Raw genomic sequence first — 25,453 nt, 5'->3', positions numbered from 1 at the left:
TGTTTATGCCCTCAAAGCTAGTGCAAGTAGACAAACTGGAACAGAATATAACTAAACAGTGATGAAAATAACATGGGTTTCAAATAATGATGCAAGATTAACAGTGTCCTCTGCTTTCCCTTTTTAGACTACTACTTCCCTTTCACTTTCACAGGTACATTGTACATTTTGTATCCCACTAACTCCTTTAGTTTTTAGATTAGCGAGGCAACTTGCTATTTACCTAAGTGATTCTGAATCTTTTTACCCCTGAGCTTGATTTCAAGTTGTATCCATTTACCTACAAGAGCCTCCTTATAGTTGAGCAGTTAATGCATTGTATAAAAGTATTATGTCTTTCCAACCAATCTTTAGCTGACGGGCAAGCTACCTCACTTTTTTCTGGTTTCCTTTCACATAAAGCATTATTTTCTCATCTTTGACTTTCAGTCCATAAACCCTCTTTCAGGTTAATTATATTTCTTAGATAGAGCATATTGATGGATCCTATCTCCTGATCCACTCTGCCTGTGTTTCTTTTTATTAGTGTATTAAGGCCATCTGAGTTAGCGATTATGGCCAACTTTCTCTGCCTCATCTCTGCCATTGGTTGTCTATTTTTCCCCTTCATTCCACCGCCCCATTCAGTGAGCACCTCTGCCACTGTTCCTGAAACCATTCTCCCCCCTGAATGTCCGTCAGTATTTTTTGTAAGGTTGGATTGGTGGTCATGAGTGTCTACTTGCACTATTCATAGCATGAACTTCCCGTTTCCTCCTTGACATAGAAGCATGTTGTTTCTCCATTAATTTTGAGAGACAGTTTTTGCAGGGTGCATCAGTCTGGGTTGGAGGTTCTTTCAGTGCTTGGAATATTTCACTCCAAGTCTTCTTGATTTGATGGTTTTTGCTCAGAAGTTGTCGTGATTAAGATGGATTTTCCTTTATAGGTAATCTGTTTCTTTTCTCTGACAGCTTTTAATATTCTGTTCCTGTGTTGAATTTCTGGGATCTTGATTATTATATGTCTGGGTATAGATCTGTTTTGGGTATAGCTGACTGGAGTTCTCTATGCCTCATTATCTGAGTAACATTTCTTTAATTATTTCTGTAAATAGCCTTTGTATTTTATTTGTATTTACTCATATTTTGTTAACTCATATTTTTTATTCTTAAGTTATAGTTCCTCATGTTATCTTCTAGTCTTTGTATTGTTATTTTCTGATTCCTTGTTATTTTTAAGAGATTTTTCCTTTCATGATCACACATTGTAAACCTGTCTTCAAGATTTGATAGTCTATCTTTAGTTTCTTTCAAGTAGTTTTGCCAGCTTTGAATGGAGTTTTTAATTTCCTGGTAATTCCTTTTAATCTATTTCATGTATTTTAGATTTTTTAAAATATTTTTCATCAAAGGTTTCCATCCTTCTTCTCTGCTCTTCCATTCTTCCATTTGTGTCTTCTTGGGAGGTGCTTAGCATTTCTTTTATTATTTTTGTAATATCTTCCTTTACTTGTATAAGTATTTCTGTTTTGAGTTCTTTTATAATGTCATGAAGATCTTTATGTCAGATGCTGCTTCTTCAGAAACTGCAAGTGTACAACTCCAGATCTCTTCTGTGTTTACTTCTCTTGGGCCAGTACTGTTTGGGTTGGAGGCTGGCGACTTCCTTTTCTTTCTTGTCATGTTTCTAGTTTCTTCTAGACAAGTGGATAGCTGGGGTCCCTGGCACTTTTGCGAGCTGGTGCAGATCTCTGAGCTGGTGCTGTTCTTGCTCCACTTGTCCCCTCTGTGACATCATCCTCCTGCAGAGGCCTTTGGGCTTGCCAACCCCCAAATTCACTGTGACTGCCCTTGAATGTTTTCTAAATTGAGTTCTTTGCCAATGGAGATATAATGAGTTTCCTAGGGGTGATCCTTAGTGTAAGAGTATGCATGATTTTAAAGTACAAGCAGAGTAATTTATACTAGGGATGCTAGAGATTGAAGTGTGCGATAAGAAAGTGGCGCACTATTGTGAAGTAATTTTAACTGTTTAAGCCTTTGTTCTTCACATCTCAGAGACTAGTTAGAGCTTTACCGAGGAATTTGTGAAGTCTTACAAGTTGCAACAGTGAATGATTTTATGCAAGGATCTGGCATGACTCTGTAAGCTACTTTTAGAGAATTACTGATTTCAGATGCTTTTCTACGATGAATGGCGTGCATATTTCTCAAACAGTCCTCTTTGAATCTCTTTCAGTGTGATGGTAAAATAAGTATGACCCATTAATATACCAAGGTAAAATATGTGAAAATTTAAGATTTTTCTTCTTTTTTTATTTGATTAAGAACAGATCCTTACATTTTAGTAGGACTCAGTTGGTGGTTGAATTGACCCTCTTGTTAAAATGTTGAAAACCATAACCAGAAGATAAATAGACAGATAGATAGGTAGGTAGGTAGGTAGGTAGATATAACTAAAACAGCCCCAAACCTCTTCAATCCCTTAGTTCAACGTAAATATATACAAAAGTAACCAACTCAGAATAGCTTTAGAATGCTGGGTCTTTGAAGCCACTACATTACATATGCAGTTTGTCTAAAAATATCTCTATAAAGAAGCTACTGATTGGGAAAATCTCAGAGCTACTCATTCAGCAAATAAATAATTTGAGAGATAATTTAGGTGCAAATGTATTAGGTACCTCTATGGAGAACTGGGCCTAATGAAATTAGTGCATTTGTGAGTTTATAGCTGTATATAGATGATACGAGATCAAGGAGGACTTCCAGGAAATAAGGTTAACAAGTATTGGGAAGATCACCACTGGTTTTCCACATCATAGCCAATATAGTACATTAGACTGAGACTATTTAGTATATAAAGTGCTAATTAGGACATAGGATAAATCCAGGAAGAAGTGTAGTCCTCATACTAAGTTTCAACCATCTGTAAAGACCTAACTGTGGTAAAATTTTTATGTAGTTAAAATATAAAACTCCTTGGAGATACATAAATATACATAAATAATATTTTTATTATTTATAGTATATGTGTGTGTGTGTATATATATATATATATATATATATCCTTAATACCAAGTCTTTTGTTACTATTTTTAACAATGAAATGGAAATGGTTAAATAGTATTGTGCTGTTTATATAAGACAACTCAACATAAAGATTATATTGAAATGAAAAATTTTTATTTGTTACAAACTATGCAGATCTTTAAAACGTATACATAGGCAGATAAAGTCTGGATATACATAATACAAAATATATTAACAGGATTCACCTCTGGATAGTAGGAAGAACTATTTTCATCACTTTAGGCATTTAGTCTAGTAAACTTTTTACTCATTTTGATAAAATGAAGACAAAGCTTGTTTTTTCTTTTTTTAAGAGGATTTTTCTGTTTTTGTTACTCTTCCAAGACTATTTCTCTTTGAGTAACTAATATTTCATCCAAACTAGGTTGATTCACCATTTCCTTACATCTGTGCAATTTTCTTATCATCATAACTTTCCTTGTAAAGTATCCTTTATCTTAAAATGCTCTTTTATGATCCGTATTCATGATGTTTTGCCCATTCTTTACGATCTTCCTCTGATTCCAGAGTTGCTATAAATCTGTTTTACATCATTACATTGTATTCTCATTGTCACATTTATCAAATTTCTCTTTATGTTGAATTAATATTTTGATTTGCTTCTCTGTGCAGATAGTCATTGGAAACAGGGATTGTATTAATCTTTTTTTATCTGTCTTTACAATGTTTTTGCATATGTTATTTTTTCTGCTTGGAGTCATCTTACTCATACTCAAAATAATGCCTCTACAAATCCAAGAACCTTTTGGTATTTCTTTCAGAAAGTCTTAATTTAATATGCAATGCTATCGCAAGTATATATTTTGTTTATTGTATCTAGTACACTGTATTACAACAGAGGTTATATTTACCTGATTTTACTGATTTCTTGGTATGAATGAAGTATATAAACACCTAGCACAGTACTGAAAACAACTTCGACTTGAACATGTTGGTAACGCAGTTCGAGATTTTTATTTCAGTTTCCAAGGGTGTTGAATCTTTGTAAATATACAGACTGTGACTGTAACACCACTCAAATAAGTTTCCTGTATACATAGGAAAAAACTTCTTCTAAAAAAATAACTTCTGTATGACATTTATGCAAAACCTTTTGAAAATCTTGTAAGAGATTCAAAATCATTTGAAAAACTAAGGTTTTTAGACTGACTTCTAGATGAAAGAAAATTTTGATCCTAGTAGCCTAAGGTAGATTTGACTGTATTAATTTAAATTACTTTCAGTTTTAAGAACTTATTTTACATGAACTCTAGGTGTTGATGCTTTTTAGATCAATGGCAGATTAGATGGATGAAGTGATTCTTACATTGAATTCACTTCATATTGTCAGCGATTGTCATTTTCTGTTATGGTCAGAAGAGATGAAGAGTGGTTAAACACAATGAAAAACTTTATTAACAAAAAGTTTTCTTTTGTTAAGCCCTGAATCAGCTGGTTTAAGCCACCTACACAAAACCTTCCACAAACAAATACATTGCTAAGCTAGAATAGCTTGAAATTTTCTCTACTTTATTTGCCATTTAGGGGGACTGAGTATATATTTCAGCCAGTCTAAAGTTACACAATATGAGCCATTTAACTTTCTACTTTTCTTGTTTCTTAATACGAAGTTTTAAGTATTCCTACCTCTAGTTTTCCTTACAGAAAATTTTACTTCCTTCCTTACCATCCTCGTTACTTAAACAAGCAAGTTGGAAACATTTTCATGTGCATCCTCTCAAATTTTGCATTAAAATATACCTTGAATCTAGTCACTTCTGCCTTTATTGCTGTTTCTGTTATCCAAAAGTACAGTCATCTTTTTTTTATATTGCTGCAGTAACTTCCAGTATATTCACTGATAGCAAGTTTTACTTGACTCTCTATTCCATCCTTCAAAACATAATCAGAATAGTTTCTTTTCTTACTATACCTGTGGTCAAAGCCAGAGTCTTGTGTATGCTAGGCAAATACTGTACCACTTAGCTATCTACCACGTGCCCCCCTCTGGCGGTGGATTTAAATGCACCATGTTGGCATATTATTTAAAATTTTACTCACTTTTTTTGGCCTAAAAAATAGTTATGTGACTTAAAGTCTATTATTGTGTTGACCCTGTCTGTATCATCTTGTGCAGTGTCTCTGCTCTTCACTTTGTACTCCAGCCATTGTTTATTCTTCAGATTTAGCCCAGTCTCATCACTTGGGCCCTTCAATCTTTCCTCTAGCAAAACAAGTCATTTGTCCTTCAATTTTTTCACTTTACTCTGATCTCACAAACTAAGTTGCTCACATCATAGCATCCTTGTTATATTCCAAAACGTTTTGTTTCAATATTGTCACATTTTTTTTTTTTTCTGTGTGATTGTTTGATTACTGACTTCTACCTTAGTTGACTGTAAGCTTTATGGAAATGAACTTTGCTGTTTTGTCATCCCTAGAATCTTAATGCCTAGTCTAATGCCTGGCACATAGTTAGATGCCAGTTAAAATTTATTGGCTAAATAAAAGAATATGCAAATGTGTTGAAAATGTAGTAGTTTTTAAAATATTTTACAATGGGGATTTTTAAATTCAATAAAGTGTTAGGATAAGGGTAGCTCTCTTGTGTCTTACTAGGTAGCTCAGCAAAGACTAATTGGATCAAATCTAGAAACATTATAGAAACTTTACTATTTTCTTAGTCTTCATATCTGTTCATTAATTTAGTCATTAATTCATAAATTGTGTTCCTGTTTTATGCTATTCATTGCAGTGTTAACAGTGCAAAAGAGAGATGGCATCTCTGTTCATGAAATTGTGATAGTCTAGCAAGGAATGTGTGCTTTAAATAAATACAACAGAAATTAATTTATATTTGTTGTTTAAAAGGAAAGTCTAAATTATTCAAGAACAGTGGTTCTCACCTGGTTTTGTCCTCTAGGAGACATTCAGCTATACTGGAGACAGTTTTGGTTATCATACCTTGGAGAGAAGTATTTCTGCCATGTAGTGGATAGTTGTTGGTGTTTACAGAATACCCCTCTGTACTACAAATTTACCAGAATCAAAACCTTGATGATGCCAAGACTGAGAAGTCCTGCTCTAGATAGTGTTACTTCTACATAAAAGTGATATTTAAGGAAAAGGAGGTTAAAGTTCCAGGATGAGAAAGTAAGAGAGAGTAAACATATAAGCAACGGGTAGAGCATGTCATCCAAAGATTGGAAGATAAACTTCTGGGTACTAGAGGAATAAAAATAGGCTGAGTATGGACCTTTTTGAACAAAGTGTACAAGGAAATGTTGACGAGAGGCAGAAGGCCACTGACATCAAACCTTGTGAGCTATGAAATACTCAGTGATATTTAGATTATTCTTTGATATAAAAGTCAAGAGCTAAAAACATAGGAATTGAAGATAAAATTTTAAAAGTCTTCACATGCATGGTATTGTTCATAGTGGTACTAGTTTACCAACTTACTGTTTTTCCTCTAACAATACTTAGTTATCAGAGCAGATTCAGAAAGGTTAAGGCTTGTCAGGTCAAAAAGGTTACTGTCCTCTTTGTGGAAGCCCATCCATGATAGTTACAGAAACCAAATCTTTTCTTAGTAAAATCCTGATGATTTTCCAAAATGAGATTTTGGTTTTCACACAAGAAAAATTTATTATGAATTCTTTACCATAACTATAATGAGTACTTATGTGATAATTACTTGAGCATCTTTGTTTTTAGGTTTTTATTTTGTTTTATAAATTCTGGGGGCCATATCTTGAAGGATATGTTATACTTTAAATAGAAGGCTTAAATTGGTTATTGAATAACCTGAGAATTAGAAAAACATCATCTTCATATAGACTGTGATTTATATTAGCTATGCAATTGATTCTTTTCTTCTGAAGCACAAGCAGAAGAACCAGAATATCTAGAGCAACCATCAAGAAGTGATTTTTCAAAGCACTTGAACGAAGAAACTATTCGAATAATTACCAAGGCATCACATGAGCATGAAGATAAAAGTCCTGAAACAATTTTGCAGTCGGTAAGAACTTTTCTTTTGGCTCTTTGAACATAGCCGTGCTCACAACTTTTCCTGCAGTTTAATGGAGAGCTACTCTGTGTGAGTCAGGAAAGACAAGGTCCAGTAACATTTCTGCCATGAATATGATGGGTGAACAGGGGCAAGTTGCCTTGTACCTGGACTGTAATACCTTAAGCTTCTAATTTTAAAGATTCTTTTCTATAAGGTTTCTATCTTCTTGTCAGAGAATTTTGAAGAATAATGACTATAGGCTGAATAGATCATTAGACTCGGAATTTAAAAGAAGTACAAAGTTTAACACTATTTCTCCTGTTCCCCATCTCTCTCTCTCTCTTTCCATCTGTAATATTACATTAGAAGTTAGGAATTTAGGATACAATTGCCATTTTTCTGTGAAATATTTTTAATAATAAGACTGCTAGGTCTTCTAGATTACAGAGTATTAGCTCAAAGAACAGGATGTGGATACCACTTAAAGAATTTGGTACTGAAACATCATTCATTTTTTGTAGTACTTTGTTAACTGGTGAGCTTATACAGCTCAATGCAGGCTTTAAGGTAAGTCCTTTAATATTTGAGGATTCCTCTTTAGAAAACTAAAGTCAGCCAGTTATATCATAACTCTCAGGTTATTCAATAACCAATTTAATCTATTTACAACAGATAATTTCTGCCCAATACTTGAACTTAGTCTTAGCAGTAATCTAATTGCTGATGAGGCAGTTAATGTAAGACCTTAGTAAACCAGAATATCCAATAAGTGTGATATTCTGTTATGTTTTAATGAACTAAATATCAAGCAAAAATTATACCTTCATTTCCAATTTGAAAAATATTTATGAATTTTAATAGATTTTTTTATGATTCTAGAATTTTCAAATGCCTTAGGACATTATGAATGTACTCGAAGGTGAACATCTGCTAATTCTAAAGCTACTCCTGGAAAATACTTTGCTTAATGGAATTGGAAAGTCTGCTTTATTTGGGAGATGGGAAAAAGAAAACCTAGGGAAGGAGAAAGGACAGAGGAGTTAGGTGCAAATGAAATATTTTTTCTCCATATAAAATTTAGTTTGTAGGACCTTTGCTTTAGTTTGTACTTTTGCTTGGTAGAATGTCAAGGTTATTAAATGTAATCCTTCAAGCTGGTGTCAGAAAACCAAAAGCATTACTTAGCTTACTCTAGAGTCATGATATTTTTTAGTTTGGTTAGTTATATGTGATTGAAATTCATGGAAATCAAAACATAATTTTGATTACTTAGGGTTCTTACAGTGGATATCATCTTACAAACTAGCAATGTACCTCATCTCTATTTGAAAAAAGAGGGTGCAGAGAGAGAAGATGATAGAAAAACAGCATACATTTTTTCCACTGTACTTGTTTTCTGGAGTGGCATCTACATTTAGCCCCACGTCTGTGCAATCTGCAGCATGTCTAAATTTTGTTAATCTTTGCCATCAAAAGTGTTCTGTGGCCGGGCGTGGTGGCTCGCGCCTGTAGTCCCAGCTACTCGGATGGCTGAGGTGGGAGGATCGCTTGAGTCCAGGAGTTCTGGGCTGCAGTGCGCTATGCCGATCGGATGTCCGCACTAAGTTCGGCATCAATATGGTGACCTCCCAGGAGCGGGGGACCACCAGGTTGCCTAAGGAGGGGTGAACCGGCCCAGGTTGGAAACGGAGCAGGTCAAAACTCCTGTGCTGATCAGTAGTGGGATCGCGCCTGTGAATAGCCACTGCACTCCAGCCTGGGCAATATAGTGAGACCCTATCTCTGAAAAAAAAAAAAAAAAAGTGTTCTGTGATTCTTTGTCTCCTGGTCCGTTGCAGAGGATCCTAGTAACTGCATCATACTATGTTTTGATATTTAAACTTAGTATATATTAAAAGCTAAATTGAGATTCTTCAGACTTTAAGATCAGGTATTTCTGTATTTTTGAATTTTGGTTTTAATTCTTACTAGTAGTGCAGCTTTGAATAAATTGTTTAATTTTCCTAAGTGTCACTTCTCTTTTCCATAAGATAGATGTGATTGTGTAGGTTTATTGAAAATTACTGTTTTATAAAGTGGCAGTCATGGCATGTAGTAGCTGCTACTCTCCATCTTTTTACTTCCATCCTAGCCATTTTACAAATACATAGTAAATTAAGTTCCCACCTTACAGTAAGAGTTCCCTGGAAAACCTAGCATCACAGAAACCATAGACAGTCTCCAGATGTTTAGGCAGTGTGCTTTTTAAAAGAATGCCTAACTTTAAATCGAATGTATTAGGATATTTACATAATACAATATAGGAAAGCACACTTGTAGAAAGAGTCATGCCTAGTCCCACTTAATACTCAAAGTTAATCATTGTCAATATGTTGGTTTGAGTTTTGGCACTATTATTTTAAACCATAGTTTTCAGATTTTTATATTGAGTTACTACTGAATATGAAATTTTTGTTTTGCCTTGCCTTCTTGTATTTACTTAACCTTATGCTGATTCCTCCATTATATACTGTAAACTCTTAAAAAACTTATGTAATGGATGAGTATTATTCCACTGAGTAAATTCTTATTTATCCATTATACATTGCTATAAATAAGGCTATTAAAGGTAAAATTTTGCCAAATATCAGACTGTTTTCTTAGAATGGACTCCGCTTAATTGAATTACTAGATTAGGAGGTAGCCTGTTAAATGTGGCCAGAGAGATTATCACTCTGCAGCTTTCTAACTACCCTTAAGTCACCACTTTAAAAAAAAAATAATATGCTTAATGGATTTCAGGCAGTTCATAAAATTCTTCATACAGAATTTTATTTTTCCATATTAACCAAAGAACGTATTTTTCAACTTTTCAAGTTTAACCTTTGTTAATGTATTCATTGAAGCCTGAAACAATGCAAATTTAAATAAATATATATTTTATTTCAGCAAGCTTTTAACTACTTTGTGAAAAAATATTTGTTAACATAGTATATCTAAATTTGAGGATTGATGCTGTTATTAAATGCAGCTAAAGTGTCTTCCCTTTTTCAGCTTACATACTTACAATTAATCAGCTTTATGTTGGTGAAACTCGTCAAGAGTAACTGGAAAGGCTCATAAATATTTGCTCTAATTTTAATCATCCACTTTACTCCAAGGAAATATTTATTAGTTTAAAAATTGGGTGAAGTAAGGAAATCTTTTTTAAAACATTTGACAGAAAATCTAAGTAGACTGCAAATGCCTGTCTGTAATCTTAGCTCTCTGGAGGCTAAAGCAGGATGATTACTAGTTCAAAACCAGTCTGGACTATATAGTGAGTTCAGGAACGTTCTAGAGTACTAATGAGACTCTTTCTTTAAAAAAAAAAAAAAAAGAAAAAAAAATCTGGGTGCTGTGTTGCATATCTGTAATTCCAGCACTCAGGAACCCTAAGAAGGAGGTTCACTGCAAGTTTGAGGCCAACCTGGGCTGAAAAGTGAGTTCAAGGCCAGCCTGAACCCCATAGTGAAACCTTTTTTCAAAAAGACAAAAACAAATAAATAAATTTTAAAAACAGGGCAATACTAATCTTGGCTGATAGTTCTGTTGTATTAATAAAACTTTCAGAATATGTATGTCTGAAAAATTAGAAAATATTTTTATTACTAAAATTTACTTGTATTTCAAATGAAAATAATTTTATTTTTATTTTTTAAATGGCTATATTAAAATTACCATCTTTTATATCAAAATCAAAATTTAACCTTGAGGAAGTATGTAAATTGAAAGTACACAAGCTGCTTTCAAGTACCTTCAGTATTTTGACATTGATTAATAAATAGTGGATATGCTATTTATTTATAATGACTAAAATTTGAACAGGTTTTCAAAAATATTAGTGTTTTTGAATGGATTTTTCTGGATTCATATCTGTACTCTTATTAGTAAGCATTAATGGAATTTGTAGACTTTGTTAACAATGATAAATAAAAAGGAATAAATCTAATTGAATTGTTAATAAGGGGTGTCACTTGCCAACAGCTTTTAGGTATTTTCAGTAAGAGTTCATTGGTTACGTAAAAGATATACATGCTGTACTAGAATTCTGTAGGCCATACAGAGTGAGTTAAACACAGTAATGTATGGATGTTAACTGAATACACAGTTGACTACTAAGAAGGATAAAATGAGAAAACCTTAAAACTCTGCTGGGTTTGGAGGAAGTCATAACCTTATTTTTATTGATACATCAAGAAAGCCTTCCTGGAGCTTGGTGTGATGGCACATGCTTATATCCAAGCCCTTGGAAGATTGCCATGAATCTAGGCTGGCTTGGGCTACACAGTGAGTTCAACCCCAGCTGGAATTACGATACATACTGAGATCTTGTCTGAAAAAACAGAAAACAAAAGACAATAGCAACAAAAAAAGCCTTTTGAATTTCTTGGAATTCTTTTTAATTAATACATTCAGCAATACCATCTATAATAGGAAACATAGTTCACTATTTATTATTTTTAAATACGTAAAGTCCAGAATATTTTGTGGAAAGTTGGTAAAAAACTAAAGTGTTTGGGATTTACAATACGATATTTGTACACAGTGGAGTACTATGGTGATGTAAGGGATAAGTTCAAAGTGTTTGTAGGAAAATAGATCCACCTTGAGACTATAAGTTAAATCAGATATACAAGCTTAAATACCATGTAACTTCTCTTATGTGAGAAGCTCATGAGTATAAATAATTTAAAGAGCAGAAAAGAAACACAAGTGGTATTGGAGAGAGAGCTTTGCAAGCATGTCTTGAAATGGAGGAAGGGGAATAAAAAGAATTAAGATGCATAATTTGTGTGTGTGTGTGTGTGTGTGTGTATAGTCTCACCACAATGAAAGTAATCACTATATTCTATAAACATATACTAATAAAAATGTTTGGGATATGAAGAGCCAAGGTTATAGATTTTTTATTACTATTTGATTAATGCTTTTGTATCTATTGTTCAGTTGTAGAGGTTTTACTTTATACCTAGCAAATGCAGGTATTTTTAAGAGATTTTAGTCTATGTGCCTGTTTGTTCTCTCTCCTAATGTTCATACCAATGATTTTTTTCTGCAGAAACCTGAAAATACTGTAAGTCAACCACCTTTCAACCAGCAAGTTGTAGAGGTGGCGATTCCTCATGTAGGGAAATTTATGATTGAATCAAAGGAGGGGGGATATGATGACGAGGTACCTTTATAACAGTGCTCTGAACCATCCTTATTTTTTTGCTGTTTAATACAAGTACTCTGGCATGCTTACACCCTCACACTTAACCCCTGTCATTGCATAACACACAGGTTTGCCACTCGTGATGTGAAATTACCACTTACTAACAACTTTGAATTTAAATGAAAGCTTATATAGAAAACTTAATAAGTGTCAAAAGAATAATTTTATATTTGGAAGTTATTATATCTAGAGTATCCATTTATACATTACAATAAGATTTTTTTAATGTAGCAGAAATTTTTTGTATTTAAAAATAAGTGTTAGTTTCTTTTGTATTCTTGAGTAATTTATTATACTTTGCCCACTGTGTGCTACCAGGAAATCCTACAACATAATTGTAAGATGAGTAATTGATATTTTTGCTCCAACAGTTTCTTTGACAGTAAATGGGAATGATTCATCAAAATTACTGAGTGTCTATCTGTTTTTTACACACTATGACACCTCCATTTTGTTTATTCTTTATTTGTTCACTGATTTATTACCGTCTCTTAGTTTTTCTAATGGTACAGAGGCATTTTTATGTCTTATGGCAAGTGTTCTTCAGAATCCAGATGAAAATATTCTAGTGTCTTGCTCCATCAGATTATTTTCACTTTTTCCACTTTTCTTTTTATACTCTTAAGATTTTTCTTTTCTATATTTGGAGGAAACCCAGTAAAGCTATTTCTGAGTAGTACCAGTAAAAAAGGCCATACCTATTAAGGGAAATGAGATGATTGGACAGGAATCTTGTATTCTGTCATTAGTTGGAATAGATGAGAATTGAATGTATGTGTATGGAATATTTTTTCCATACTTGTTTATAATTGCTATTATGTAATCATCACTAAAATCAGAGGTGTTGTGAAAACATTAATGTCACTATGCCAATATAAGAATACATGGCATATAATTAATGAATAAATTATTGAAATAGGAACTGGGAACAGATTTCTTAAAGCAGATAATGTTAGGTACGTTACAGGTCTTGTCTTACTTCCTTTTTTAGATACTTTTAAATGTAAACAGCTAAAAATCGTAAGCTATTCTGAAAACAAATACATGCTTTAGTACTTAACAGCATTATATTGTTTTAATTAACTTTTATAGCCATGTTGGCTTGTTTATGATTCTGGAAACTGGCATGTTTTTTTAGTGTGCATATTAATTTATTGATCAAGAGTGAATCTCTTGCTATTTAAAGAAGAATTGTGATTAATTCTTTAACACTGTCTTTGTTCAAGTATTTATGTTACTGGCATAGTTATGTGTTTTGTTTTTGTTTATTAAAGTGACAGTTTAACAGTGCATGTGCCTTGAAATTTAGAAATAAATCATATAGATACAAGGCTGCTGCATACAGATGTACAGATTGTACAGGGCTGTGCAGGGTTCCTTAGCCAGGGCCCAGAAATGAAATTAAAATTGAGCTCTTCCTGAACTCCACACAATTCTTGGGGAAGAGCGTCTTTTTTAATTGTTGAAAAAAAAGTATTGCTTTTTTGTAAAGAGTGTGCTAAAAGGGCAGCATACCTTTCTAATTGGTTTATCCGGGAGAGGGTGACTTCTTAAAAATTCTCTGTTTAGAGGATGCCTTTTTGCAGTTTGCACAAAGGCACCTGTGAGCCAGCTGTGCCCCTGTACAGATGATTCTGAAAGATGCACGTCAGAGCACATTTGCAATTTTAAAAATGCAGCGTTTGACTTATTGTGGAAAACAAAGACATTTAATTTGCATGTAAAGAAATAATTTGTTTTTGTTCTTTTAATGTTAATTCTTGAAAAATTTTTACTTTAAATCCCTGTGGCAGATGATGATGACACCAAATATGCAAGGTATTATCATTGCGATAGGTAAATCCAGGAGTGTGTATGACAGGTGTGGTCCTGAAGCAGGGTTCTTTAAGGTACAATTCACATTTTTATTTTCTTCTCTTCTTTTAAAATTAAATTTCTTAAAATGTTTTCTTTGAATTAAATTTGGTTTCATGTATAATTTAACTTTATCTACTTTAGTCATGGCCTCCTGATAATGTTGTCTTATACAAACATACATATCCAAAATTCGTTTTCTTTCAATCTAAACAATTCAAGAAAACTAAAACATTTTTTCTTGAGTTATAAGGATAATGTCACTCTGATTCAGAAATCTGAATTGTATTTTATTTTTGAAGGTAATAAGGGTTTTAATGTGAACTGAAAAAGATTAATTGAATCTGTAATACTTTATATTTTCTCCACTGTTCATACTATTGGTCAGTATTACGATATTTTTCCTCAATTTTATTGTCATTTGATACTTATTCATATATTTCTTGTTTCTTATTTTTTGCTGTAACAAATTTTTAATATCCTGCTCAATTCAAGACACATGACCATCAAGCAAATGCATCGTGTGATCATATCTTGTCTCCTCTGATAATCAGAACTTTATAATATTTTGATTATAATGTTATTTTTTATATATTTGAAGGATGAAATGCCATATATGTATTGTCATTTTAGATACATCAAATATCTTAAAAATATCGCTTTTCCCTTTTAGTGTTTAAAAAGTTTTTTGAAGTGTAAGTCACTATAGTAAATTAATATAAACCCTTTTTAACATTAAAATTTCCTTTAATTTTTAGTTCTTCCCTGTCATCCAGCCTTGTCTTCAAAAAGCTACCTGCCTTTCTGCTTTCTTTAGCATAAAGTGCAAAACAAAAGTTGTGTGTAGCAGCTTTGAATCTATAAATAATTTTTTTAATTTTTAAAATTAGGGTGATCATCTCCTAACATGCCTATGACTGAGGAGTTTTCTGATTTATAGAACTTGAATGATAAGTTGGTGAAAATTTTAGGCAAACTGGCCACAGGATAAGTTGATCACCCTTGGCAATCACATTAGAAAGGCCAGAAACCTACTCATTTGAAAAAAAGAGAAAAAGGAAAAGCAAAAGTGGAAGAAAACAAGCAAGAAAGGATTCTATTTGTGCAATTATTACTAAATATGCTTTATGAGATTATGTTGTCATAAACATTATTTTTCCCTTGCTGTTTCATTTTTGCTTTGCTTAGTTTTCTGTGTATATTATTTATACATTTTTTCAACAGTTGCGTATGTCTTCCTTGTCTCTCTCTCTCCCTCTCCCCCCACTCCTCTCTCTTTTGTCTGTTCAGTTTTGATGACAGGGTCTTACTATGTAGCCCACACTGGCTTTTAACTCCGGGCAGTCCTCCTGCCTCAGCTTTCCAAGTGCTGGGATGACAGGCCTGTGCCATCACACCCAACTTAAATTTCTTCTTTTTCTACCTTTACTATTTTTACTATTTTGGGAAAATCCTTTTCCAGGGTTGTATGACAGACTCCAGTCTGGGTTGCCTTTCCTTTATTCCTGGGACATTCTAACTTAAGATATTCTTTCACCATCATCCTGACGATTTATTTTGTAGTTTTTCAATTGTGTGTTTCTATATTATATAGGTTCTTGTTCAGTTTCTGATTTTAAATGGTGCAGTAAAAATACACTGTCTACAAAGAGAACAAATAAGCAAGTTTGTGAGATAGGAACTGGTGAGAGGAATTTTCTTTTTCTTTTTCTTTTTTTGGTACCAGAGATCAAAACTCACGACCTAGCACATACCAGGCAGGCACTCATGCTGCTGAGCTAAATCCCCAGCTAGAGAGAGATTTCTTTAAACAGATTGTCACTGTATTACAACTTTCAATGGAATAATCCAAGATAAATGCCACAGTTAATAAGCCTTGTGAATTTGAGGTAAACAGTTTTCAGGTAGCTCTGCAAAGGTTTCAATAGAGTTCAAAGTTTTACTTGTGGCTGTGGCATTAGCAACTTTTGCCCTTTAATTATAGTATTAAAATCATTATTCCAATATCTCCTAATCATTTCACTAACCACTCCCCTATTACTCTGTTATTCCCCTTGCCTACTTTCTTTCCCTTGAGGCATTACTTATAAGTACAGTTGGAACATGGAAAGGAAGTAACTTAAAGCTCATATGAGAAATCAAACTGCTTTGGGTCAGAAACTTGGCCTACAGCTTTGTAGCTATGATGTTGGGCCAACTACTCAGTCCTTCAGTATCTCTTTATGTGAAACGGAGATGATTATAGTAACTTTATTTTATTGGGTTGTCATTTTGGGCCTTTTTTTTTTGGTACCGGGGATTGAACTCATGACTGTGAGCTTGCAAGGCAGGGGCTTATGCTGCTATGCTAAATCCCCAGCTTGGGTTGTCCTTTTTAAGTACATTAATACAACTAAAGTAGTATCTGGTTGATGCTAAACTTAGCCATTATTGGTATTAGTGTTATTGTCCTCATATGTCCGTTTCTAGTATAGTACAGTAAGAAGTAGAAAATAAGTGTACCATATCTATGCCAAAGATCTTTATTTTCTACTATGCCATATTTTACTCATTCTTTGACAAATTGCCAGTACCGTTTCAGACCTAAATTCAGCAGTTTCATTTGTCTAAGAGGGAAGTGTGTATATTTTCCTTTTTTATTCTAAAGATTGGAGAATCTTGGTCTACAAAATAGGCTGACAATAAGCAAATTAACAGGGAAAAACATCCATATTTATTAACATGCAGAAAAAAGGGAGATCCTACACAAAATACAAGACACAAAGGAAGTACCAAAGAATTTAAGCCTAAATGGCACATTGAGTTACAGGATACCAGGGTTGTGGTGTCTGCGAGCTACATGAGGTTGAACTAAAGAAGAAGGTAAACAGAAGGTTCTATTACACAGATGAAATCTCTGTTATTTGAAATGTTTGGAGCTTCATTTCAATGTAGTTATAATGTGTTCTCATGGTCTTTTTATGATAGGGCTATATTATAACCCATTTACATTCTATAATAGGTTTTATAATCCATTATATAAAGAGTTACAATATAGGCATTGTCCAAAATCTAGTGGCTACATCTATATAATTATGGATTGAGCTTCTGCCTTAGTGAAATGTATTTATTAATGGGAAAATCAGCATTAAATAGAATTGTAATTACTATGATTGAAGAAGCAGTTTCATGTGGAAGAGATTATAAAATGAGAAAACCAATGGTATCAAGAGGGCTTCTTAGAGAAAATGACATTTAAAGTAATAGCACATTTACCAAAATATAGATTATTTTTTCTTACTTGTTAATTCTTTTTCCATAGAATGCTTCTATTATATTGGTTGTTTTAATAATTCTGTGACATTTATTATCAATAAGAGGTTTTATTTATGGAGAAGTTATCTTGCGGTTCAATAAGGTATTTGTTTCAGTCACTGCTTACTAGAGAAACAGTTTTAAATGCAAGATACACAAATATGTAAGGAAAGTCAGATGTAGAAGACTACAGAAGGGCTGTCTGCCCACTGAGGATTTGAAGGATCCTGTCAAATGCCCAGAGCTCAGATTAGTGTCCCATGTGGGTCTGTATCAGGAGGTCAAGGGTCTGCACTGAAAGACAGAAGGGTTGAAAGTGCTGACTAGGTGAGCTGGAAACCCGGAGACTGTCCAAGGTCAAGGGGAAGAAACAAGGCCTTCTTTGTTTTTCTTTTGTAGCATTCTGGTGACTAGTCTTTTGGTTGTTCCACTTACAGTCAGGTTTGTTCTTCTATTTTCAGTAAATCACCTCAGCCACACCCAGATGGGTACTGATAGGGAGAGTTTAGTTGGACATTGACACAATCAGTTAAGTGTCTGTAGATCTTGAGCTCTTTAGTATCTGTCTTTAGTATCTGTATGTGGTATCTATCACATAAATAATACTTGGTAATTATTGTTACACATTTGCCATTTCTCTTTGTTGCTGGGATGTGGGTCATTTGTAATATTACCCTGAATATTCATATATATATATATATATATATATATATATATATATATATATTAACATTTGTGTGAATAAAGCAGAGTAAAATTGACAAAATGCTTACAGATTTTAAGTGAAAAGACTAGACTGTCAGATTATGTTTAAATGCCTATACTGGTTTTTATTGCTATTAATGGTTAAAAGCAAATGGCATAAAAATGTAATCTCTTCTATATTTTTTGATATTTGTGAGTCGCTATCCTTTCATAAATATTTTGGCATTTAGTATTTAACAGTATCCTTTGTACTTTTGTATATTATAAGTTTTATTCTATTTGTCCATATTAAATGAGCTAAGATTCATCCATAATTTGAAAAGTGTATTTTGTGATTTGTAATTACCTTTAAGATTTTTTTCATGCCTTATTTAACAGATTTTGTTAAATTGTGATACTAGGGATTTTCAAACTACGTCCCTACTATTTTGGTTTGCTCTAGAGTCCTGCTAAATTTCTACGTTTTAGGCTGGGATCATAGGGATGTGCCACTATATCTAGCTCGCATGAAATTTTTAATCTTATGAAATATAGCAGTTATTTTTATAGATTTGAAGCTATGTGAGCATTTCTAAAATTATACAGATCTTTAATTCTTATGTTTTTCTGATTTCTTTTTTTTTTGTTTAGATGACTAGATGTTAGATTTTAGTTTTCTCTATGTGGGAAAATTTCCAAATAGTACAAGCATAAATTTTGACTAAGCATTCCTTTCGCACAGTCTTCAGATACCTTTATCATACACTAAATCATCATGTATGAATTTACTTAAGTCTCCATTACACTGGACTGTTTTTTAAAGGTTTGAACAGTATATCTAGTACATCATAGACTATTTGTAATAGTATTTTTACATTTGTGGGGAAAGCCCTTATAAATTTTTACTGTTTTATAAACAAAAACTTCAATGAGTTTTTTTCTTTTTTGGTGAATTTTAAAGTCAGTTGCTACTCTCCTCAAAATCCTCTCAGAATTTGATTGTATTTGCATTATATTTATTCATTAGTTTAGGTCAAAGTAAAAAATTACATTGTTTAATTTTTGATTATTCTCCAAAAGGAGCATGACAAGCTTTTTCACTTCTATCATCTTTGGTTACAATTGTAAGGTTTTACAGTTTTGCTTCATAATGAGTTTACTGTTTTTTAAATTTATTACTAGAAGTATTAAATTCATTTACCTTTACAAATAAGGTCATTTGTCTTCCTTGTACTAACAAGTATTGGAAGGATAGGTGATAAGAAAACTAATTTTTTGTATTTATGTTATATTCAGTGACTTATTGCAATCTGTTTTTCTTTTAAAATGAGTAATATTGAGCTTTGCACATTTTACAGTGTTTATATTCCAACAGTGAAGAAAAGGTAGGGTAGAGAGCATATATTGCATCTATTGCCTTGCTGAACTTAATCTTTCTAAATATTTTCTACTCGTTTCTTCTTTCATCACTATAAACATTATTGATCTTGTGTATTCTTTTTTTAAAAACATAATGCAGTCGCTTTAACCAAAATAGGTTTTATTATCTATGTCTAGCTACATAGACAAAATTTATCTGTATTTTAAAAATTTCATCAACATTGAATATTCTTATTAAATTAGTATTCTTATTAAATTAGTATAATTATATTTATTAAAAAGGCCTTCTCTCCTCTGACCTCCAACTCTTAAGGGTAGTTTAGATATCATAGGAAATACCTAGTCCTTGGGAATTTGAAATTATAGTGCACTAAAAAACAATGTGGGCCTGGTTTCTTTGTTGGATACAAATCTAGAGGAAACTTTATTCTGCAGCTTTGCTATATATGTTTAGTTTTTCTACCTCTTGAGAGCAATTTTAGCAATTTGTGAATTCCTTGATGTTCTTTTTTCAGCATGATACTGTAGTTTACAGACAAAATTACAGTTCATTATTCAATACATTCAAATTTTTTTTCTTAATTTTTTTATGTTACAGCCTTTCTTTCTAGTGTTGAATTTTCTTTTTCCATCTTTCATCCAACTTTTTGGAAAGAAAAATAATTTGACTATCAAACTATCACATTGTTTCTCCTTTATTGTGCTTTATTATCTTTTTATAAATTCTTGGAATTAGTCTATTTAAGTTGGAGTTTTACTTTGACTCATATAAAATTTGCTATTACATATTCCCAGTATAAATATAATTTTTATTTATTTAACACAAAATAATTTAGTGTTTTAAAATCTCTTAAATATTTCTTTTACATTTCTGTTTATATTGTATTGTATTCAAAGAATATGGCCTCTGACTTTAATTCTCTGGAATTTGGAGTTAGATTTTTTTCCATCTCTTAGTATATTATAAAATTTTTTAAAGTAATCTGTGATATGGTACAATATATGTGTGCTGAAATATTTTAGAAGTAACAGTGTGAAGTCTTAGAGCAAAAATGCCTTGTTTTATTCCACTATTAATTATTAAATGGCATACCTGGGTTTCTGAATCTTAATCTAGTTAATCATCTATTAGGTATTACTGCTCCCAGTATTGTTTATATATTTGAGACTCTCTAATGTTTAGGTATGGTTGCACTACAACAATGGTTGTACTACTGTGTAAGAAGAAATAAATTCATAACACAATTTATAGTAAAATTTAGAAAACTAAACAAATGTAGGACATAATTAAGATCTTCCGATTAAAGTTTTCATAGAAGTGATTTCAAGTAGTCCTAATGAAAAGAAAGAGCCCATGAAACAGACTTGTGTGCATTTGTAGGAAGCCTGATCTAGTTGAAAGGTAGAAGATTAATAGGAAATCAGATTTAATAGGTAAGGGGCTGGGGATTTAGCTCAGCGGCATAAGCACCTGCCTTGCAAGCAGGCGGTTGTGAACTTGATCCCCGGTACTGATAAAAATGAAAAAGATTTAATAGGTAAATTTGGCTTGATTAAAGTCTATTGAAAAAGCTTAAAAATAAAATAAAATCAGTTCCATTATTTAGTGATCAGTATTTCATATTATATATATGCAGCATCCACAGTAATTATCACAAGATAATTATCATAGGCAAACAAAAATGAGAAAATTATTTTTAGAACAGGATACCAAGAGTAGGATGAAGCAGTTTAACATAATGTTATCAATAATGGTAGATTGTGTAGAATCTGCTAAATGTTACAGCATGAAATATCTGTTGAACATTTGAATAGGCGTGATTCCAAAATATTTTAAAAGTCAAAAATTCTGTGGAAAGAAACTAATAAAGAGTTGAAAGTAGTTAAAAAAGCTTCTTTGCTGGCAAAAGTCTGTGTTTGTGCTCTGAGCTCTCCTGCCCTTCATTTTTAATTTTGAGGCACAGACTCACTAAGTGTAAGTTGTCTGAGCAGGACTTGAACTTGAGATCTGCCTGCCTCAACCTTTCAGAGTACTGTGATTATTGGTCTGCACCACCAGTACTGGCTCTTCATGACTGTTTTTTAACTACAACAGTAAGATTTTGTAGTGGCATGTGTGTATGTCTTGGGGAGGATGTCAGTCTTCTCCTGTTCCCCCAGGAAAAGCATGTAAGAGTAATTTGTTTTAAAGATGAAAATTATTTACTTCATTCTGTTTATGATACTTTGCTAAATAGGAAGGGATTATAGCTTTCCCTTTAAGGAAATATGACACTCTTTAGCTACAATGTTTTGTTTCATATTTATTGTTACTTTTTTCCCTTCAAGGAAGCACAACCATAGTAATTATGGAAGGAAGGCATACACTTAAAAAAAAAAAAAAAACCAAAAACAAACTATCTCTGGAACTCTTGGTTTAATCCCCAGCCTGTTTTAAAAAAAGTAAAACTCTGTAATACAGTGGATTTTTTTGAAATACTGCATGTCTTGTGTGGAACTCCAGGTGTTCTGTGGCTAATGGTGCTAAAATTTAGATACAAGCTACTATAAATGCACATTTAAAATGTTACGTTTATCACATGAACTTTATATATTCAGCTATTTGTTATAAAGTATATATCCATATATAGTCAAGTATTTTCAGCTTTTGCTCATTTAGAAATGTATTATTTATTTTATGTTGTAAATTCTGAGATACTTATATTTGTAAGGAAAAAACCAGCATGAAGATAATAGTATATAATCATTGTTAATAGTGATTCAAATAAAATTCAAGTACTACTGTTATGGTGAGGAATTTACTTTGTGGTAACTAGACCTTATTTGTCCCTTGTTTACTGGTTAGCTAAGTTAGTTATAATAGTTTTACTGTGCATTTGTGAACCAGCCATTTTCTTATGATAGGGTATTATAGAGAGCTATGTATCAGTTCTAGAATTTGGGTATAACAAACTGATGCTAGAGAGGTAAATAATGTAACAACACTTAGCTTGTCCATCTCATGATGCCTCCAGTTAGACATTGAACAGTTTTATTAAATTTCACAAAATTTGTCACATAAGCTTAGATATATTATTTTATCTCTTTTGGTATGGGAATTAAAAGAGAGTTTATATAGAGATAAGTTAAGGAATGAGCTATATATTTAGAAAATTCTGTAAATATAGCGAGATACTTTTAGATGCAGTGACTTATATACTAAAAGGGAAATAAATATTTAATGTACTAAAAAGTAAATACACTTGAGTGCAAAAATAATTAATGCTTTATTATAGTTGATCAAAATTGTCCTTTTTATTGCATTTCTAGGCAATTAAATTGGAATATTCAAGGTTGGTCAAATTGGCCCAAGAAGACACCCCACCAGAGACAGATTATCGTTTGCATCATGTGGTGGTCTATTTTATCCAAAACCAGGCCCCAAAGAAAATCATTGAGAAGACATTACTAGAACAATTTGGTGACAGAAATTTGAGTTTTGATGAAAGGTAATATGAAAATGTAAATAACTGATATATATGCTATATTGTCCTTATTTTTTACAGCTCCCCAAAGTAGTGTTTGTACCTTTTATACATGCATGAGCACTTTTTGTCAAATATAATGCAAAATTTAACCTTAATTAATTTGCAGAGTTGATTTGTAATTTCTCCGAAGCCTATAACTGTGGTCTTTTAAAAGTTTGAAGTTCAATTAATTTTTTAAATCTTATTTTAATTGTGAATCAAGAAATCACTCCTTAAGGGATTGAGTATTTTAGAGAAAAATGTGCTTTCTCAACTTCCATGCTAGGGAAGTTATAGTTGAGATAATTTATTGTCTGGGCTATCCTATGATTTCTAGGCTGTTGAGCAACATCCTTGGTCTTGACCTGGTTGGTGTCAATAGGATCCCAAGTTGCCTCTACATAAAACATCTCCCCAGTGTTTTTAGATAGCTCCATGGAGCGCAAAGTTGCCTTTGAGAATCACTGGAAAAAGGTTTTAGTCATGTATTCTGGTAAATAAATTAGCATTTTTTGATGTGGAAGACTTAGAAAAGTCAACTCGTTTAACCTAAAACCATTTTCTTTTAGAAACTCATATGAAACTCCTATTTAAAATTCCATGTAATTGGAACAAATGACATTAAGAAAACTTTAGCCCTAGGTAAAAGTCCAAAGTATTAAAAGTTAATTTTAGTTACAGTAGCCTTCTTCTGTTTTAGAGTTCATTCTGATTATATCTTAATTCTGAAATAAATGATTCTCTTTTAATGAATATCAAATACTGAATAAAAACTGTGTAAAACAAGAAACTGTGAAAGGAAACAAAACAGTCTTACTGAGTTATTAAAATGGCCAGATTTGATTTGACTTTGTGATCTTCCTGCTTCGGCCTCCCAGAGTGCTGGAGTTACAGGTGTGTGTCTCCATCCTGGGCTGAGTTTTCATTTCTTTCAGTTAATCACGTCTCAGTACAAGTAGGTTTTAATAACTTAATCTTATCTTTGAAATGAGCGAAATATATAACATGGAGATTTCTTTGGCAGTGATTCTGATCATGTAGTCAATTAAAATGTTTCTGTTCTTACCTGAAATGATAGACACATTGTGTATTCCTTTTCCTATATAAGAATACTGCTGTTCAGAGATAAAGAGAAACTGTAATGCCTTTTGAATTTGATTAATAGATGATTTAATAATTGCAATAATAATTGCAATCACAATTTACACTTGTCTTAAATTTAAAAGGTTTATTAACAATAAAAGTTATCCCCATTCATCCTCAAAAAAAAGTCCTAGTTTTGAACATATAGTACGATATGCCATCATTTGTGTCACTTTCTGAGGCAGTTCTGCAAGTCGTCTGTCATCAGTGTTTTTACAAGGCATGATCAAAACTATGAGGAGTGCTGCTGAATACCATCCATCAAAAAAGCAGGCTTGCAAAAAAAAATGACTGTGTGTTCTTATCTACCTTACTCATCATGTCTGGCACCTTGCTTTTCCTCAAAGTCAAAATGACCATAAAATATCAGCATTTTGAGTAGATTCAGGATATCAAGGCAGTTATAATAGCACAACTGAAAAGATGAAAGAGAAGTTCCAAAACCATGTCAGAAAGTGCCAAGAACAATTTTGTTAAGTGTAAATTGAGGCAGATTATTTTGAAGAGTTAATAGCAATTGTAATACAATTTTAAAGTTTAAACATTTAAACATTTACTGTATTTTTAGATTATACCTTGTGCACATTTGTGCACATTTGTAATCTTACTCATGAGGCTGAAACAGGAGGATCTGAAATTTGAGGCCAGCATTGACAATTTAGTGAGACCTTGTCTCACCATAAAAGAAAACAAAAAGCTGGGGATGTTGCTCAGTAGTATGTACCTGCCTTATATGCTGAAGGCCCTGGGTTTGATATTCAGCATACAGTAAATGCTATAAAAACAAATTTTATTTTTCCCTATGTATGTACACTGTGTTAATAGAATTTAATTTAAAATCCAATTATAAATGTAACGTGGTAAATTTAAGTTATTTAAGCTGTGTGCAACTGTTCAATATTGGTTCAGAAACACATTTTTCATGTAAGATTAAGTTATTTCTGTAAGCATATTCAGTGACAGTGAACTTCATTTTTGTATGTGTGTAATTGTTTAGTTTTGTGTAACACACATTTTTCGCTTTGGATGGATTTTGCAGTTCATTTAGTCTATATTCTTTCTTGTTTGAAGGTGTCACAACATAATGAAAGTTGCTCAAGCCAAACTGGAAATGATTAAACCTGAAGAAGTAAACTTAGAGGAATATGAGGTAATGTGGTTTGAGAGGCTGAATACTAAACTCTCCTATAGATATCTGATACTCCTTTTACCTCAACCCAGCTCAGCTCAGATTTGTTATAGTTGATAAAGAAAACTGAATTTCTGTGTAAGTGATGAAGGTAACACT

At 32.5% G+C, this 25,453-nt stretch overlaps 1 protein-coding gene across 5 annotated transcripts in view; it reads left to right on the top strand.

Moving 5' to 3' along the window:
• Window positions 1–25,453, top strand: part of Usp25 (ubiquitin specific peptidase 25) — a 126,143-nt gene that overhangs the window by 85,877 nt on the left and 14,813 nt on the right. For 3 of the 5 annotated variants that reach the window (XM_063224725.1, XM_063224724.1, XM_063224729.1), the window contains 5 exons: window positions 6,938–7,077; window positions 12,149–12,262; window positions 14,098–14,193; window positions 22,826–23,004; window positions 25,237–25,315. In XM_063224725.1, coding sequence (XP_063080795.1) covers window positions 6,938–7,077; window positions 12,149–12,262; window positions 14,098–14,193; window positions 22,826–23,004; window positions 25,237–25,315 — 608 coding nt within the window. The remainder of the gene's footprint in view (window positions 1–6,937; window positions 7,078–12,148; window positions 12,263–14,097; window positions 14,194–22,825; window positions 23,005–25,236; window positions 25,316–25,453) is intronic. The other 2 variants (XM_063224728.1, XM_063224727.1) reach the window with 1 other exon arrangement.

The sequence above is a fragment of the Cavia porcellus genome, unplaced genomic scaffold (assembly GCF_034190915.1).
Source record: "Cavia porcellus strain 051 isolate PalLab524CR breed Dunkin Hartley unplaced genomic scaffold, mCavPor4.1 scaffold_15, whole genome shotgun sequence".
NCBI lineage: Eukaryota > Metazoa > Chordata > Mammalia > Rodentia > Caviidae > Cavia > Cavia porcellus.
The sequence above is the reverse complement of the archived record's forward strand: the minus strand, read 5'-3'. Positions and strand labels throughout refer to the sequence as shown.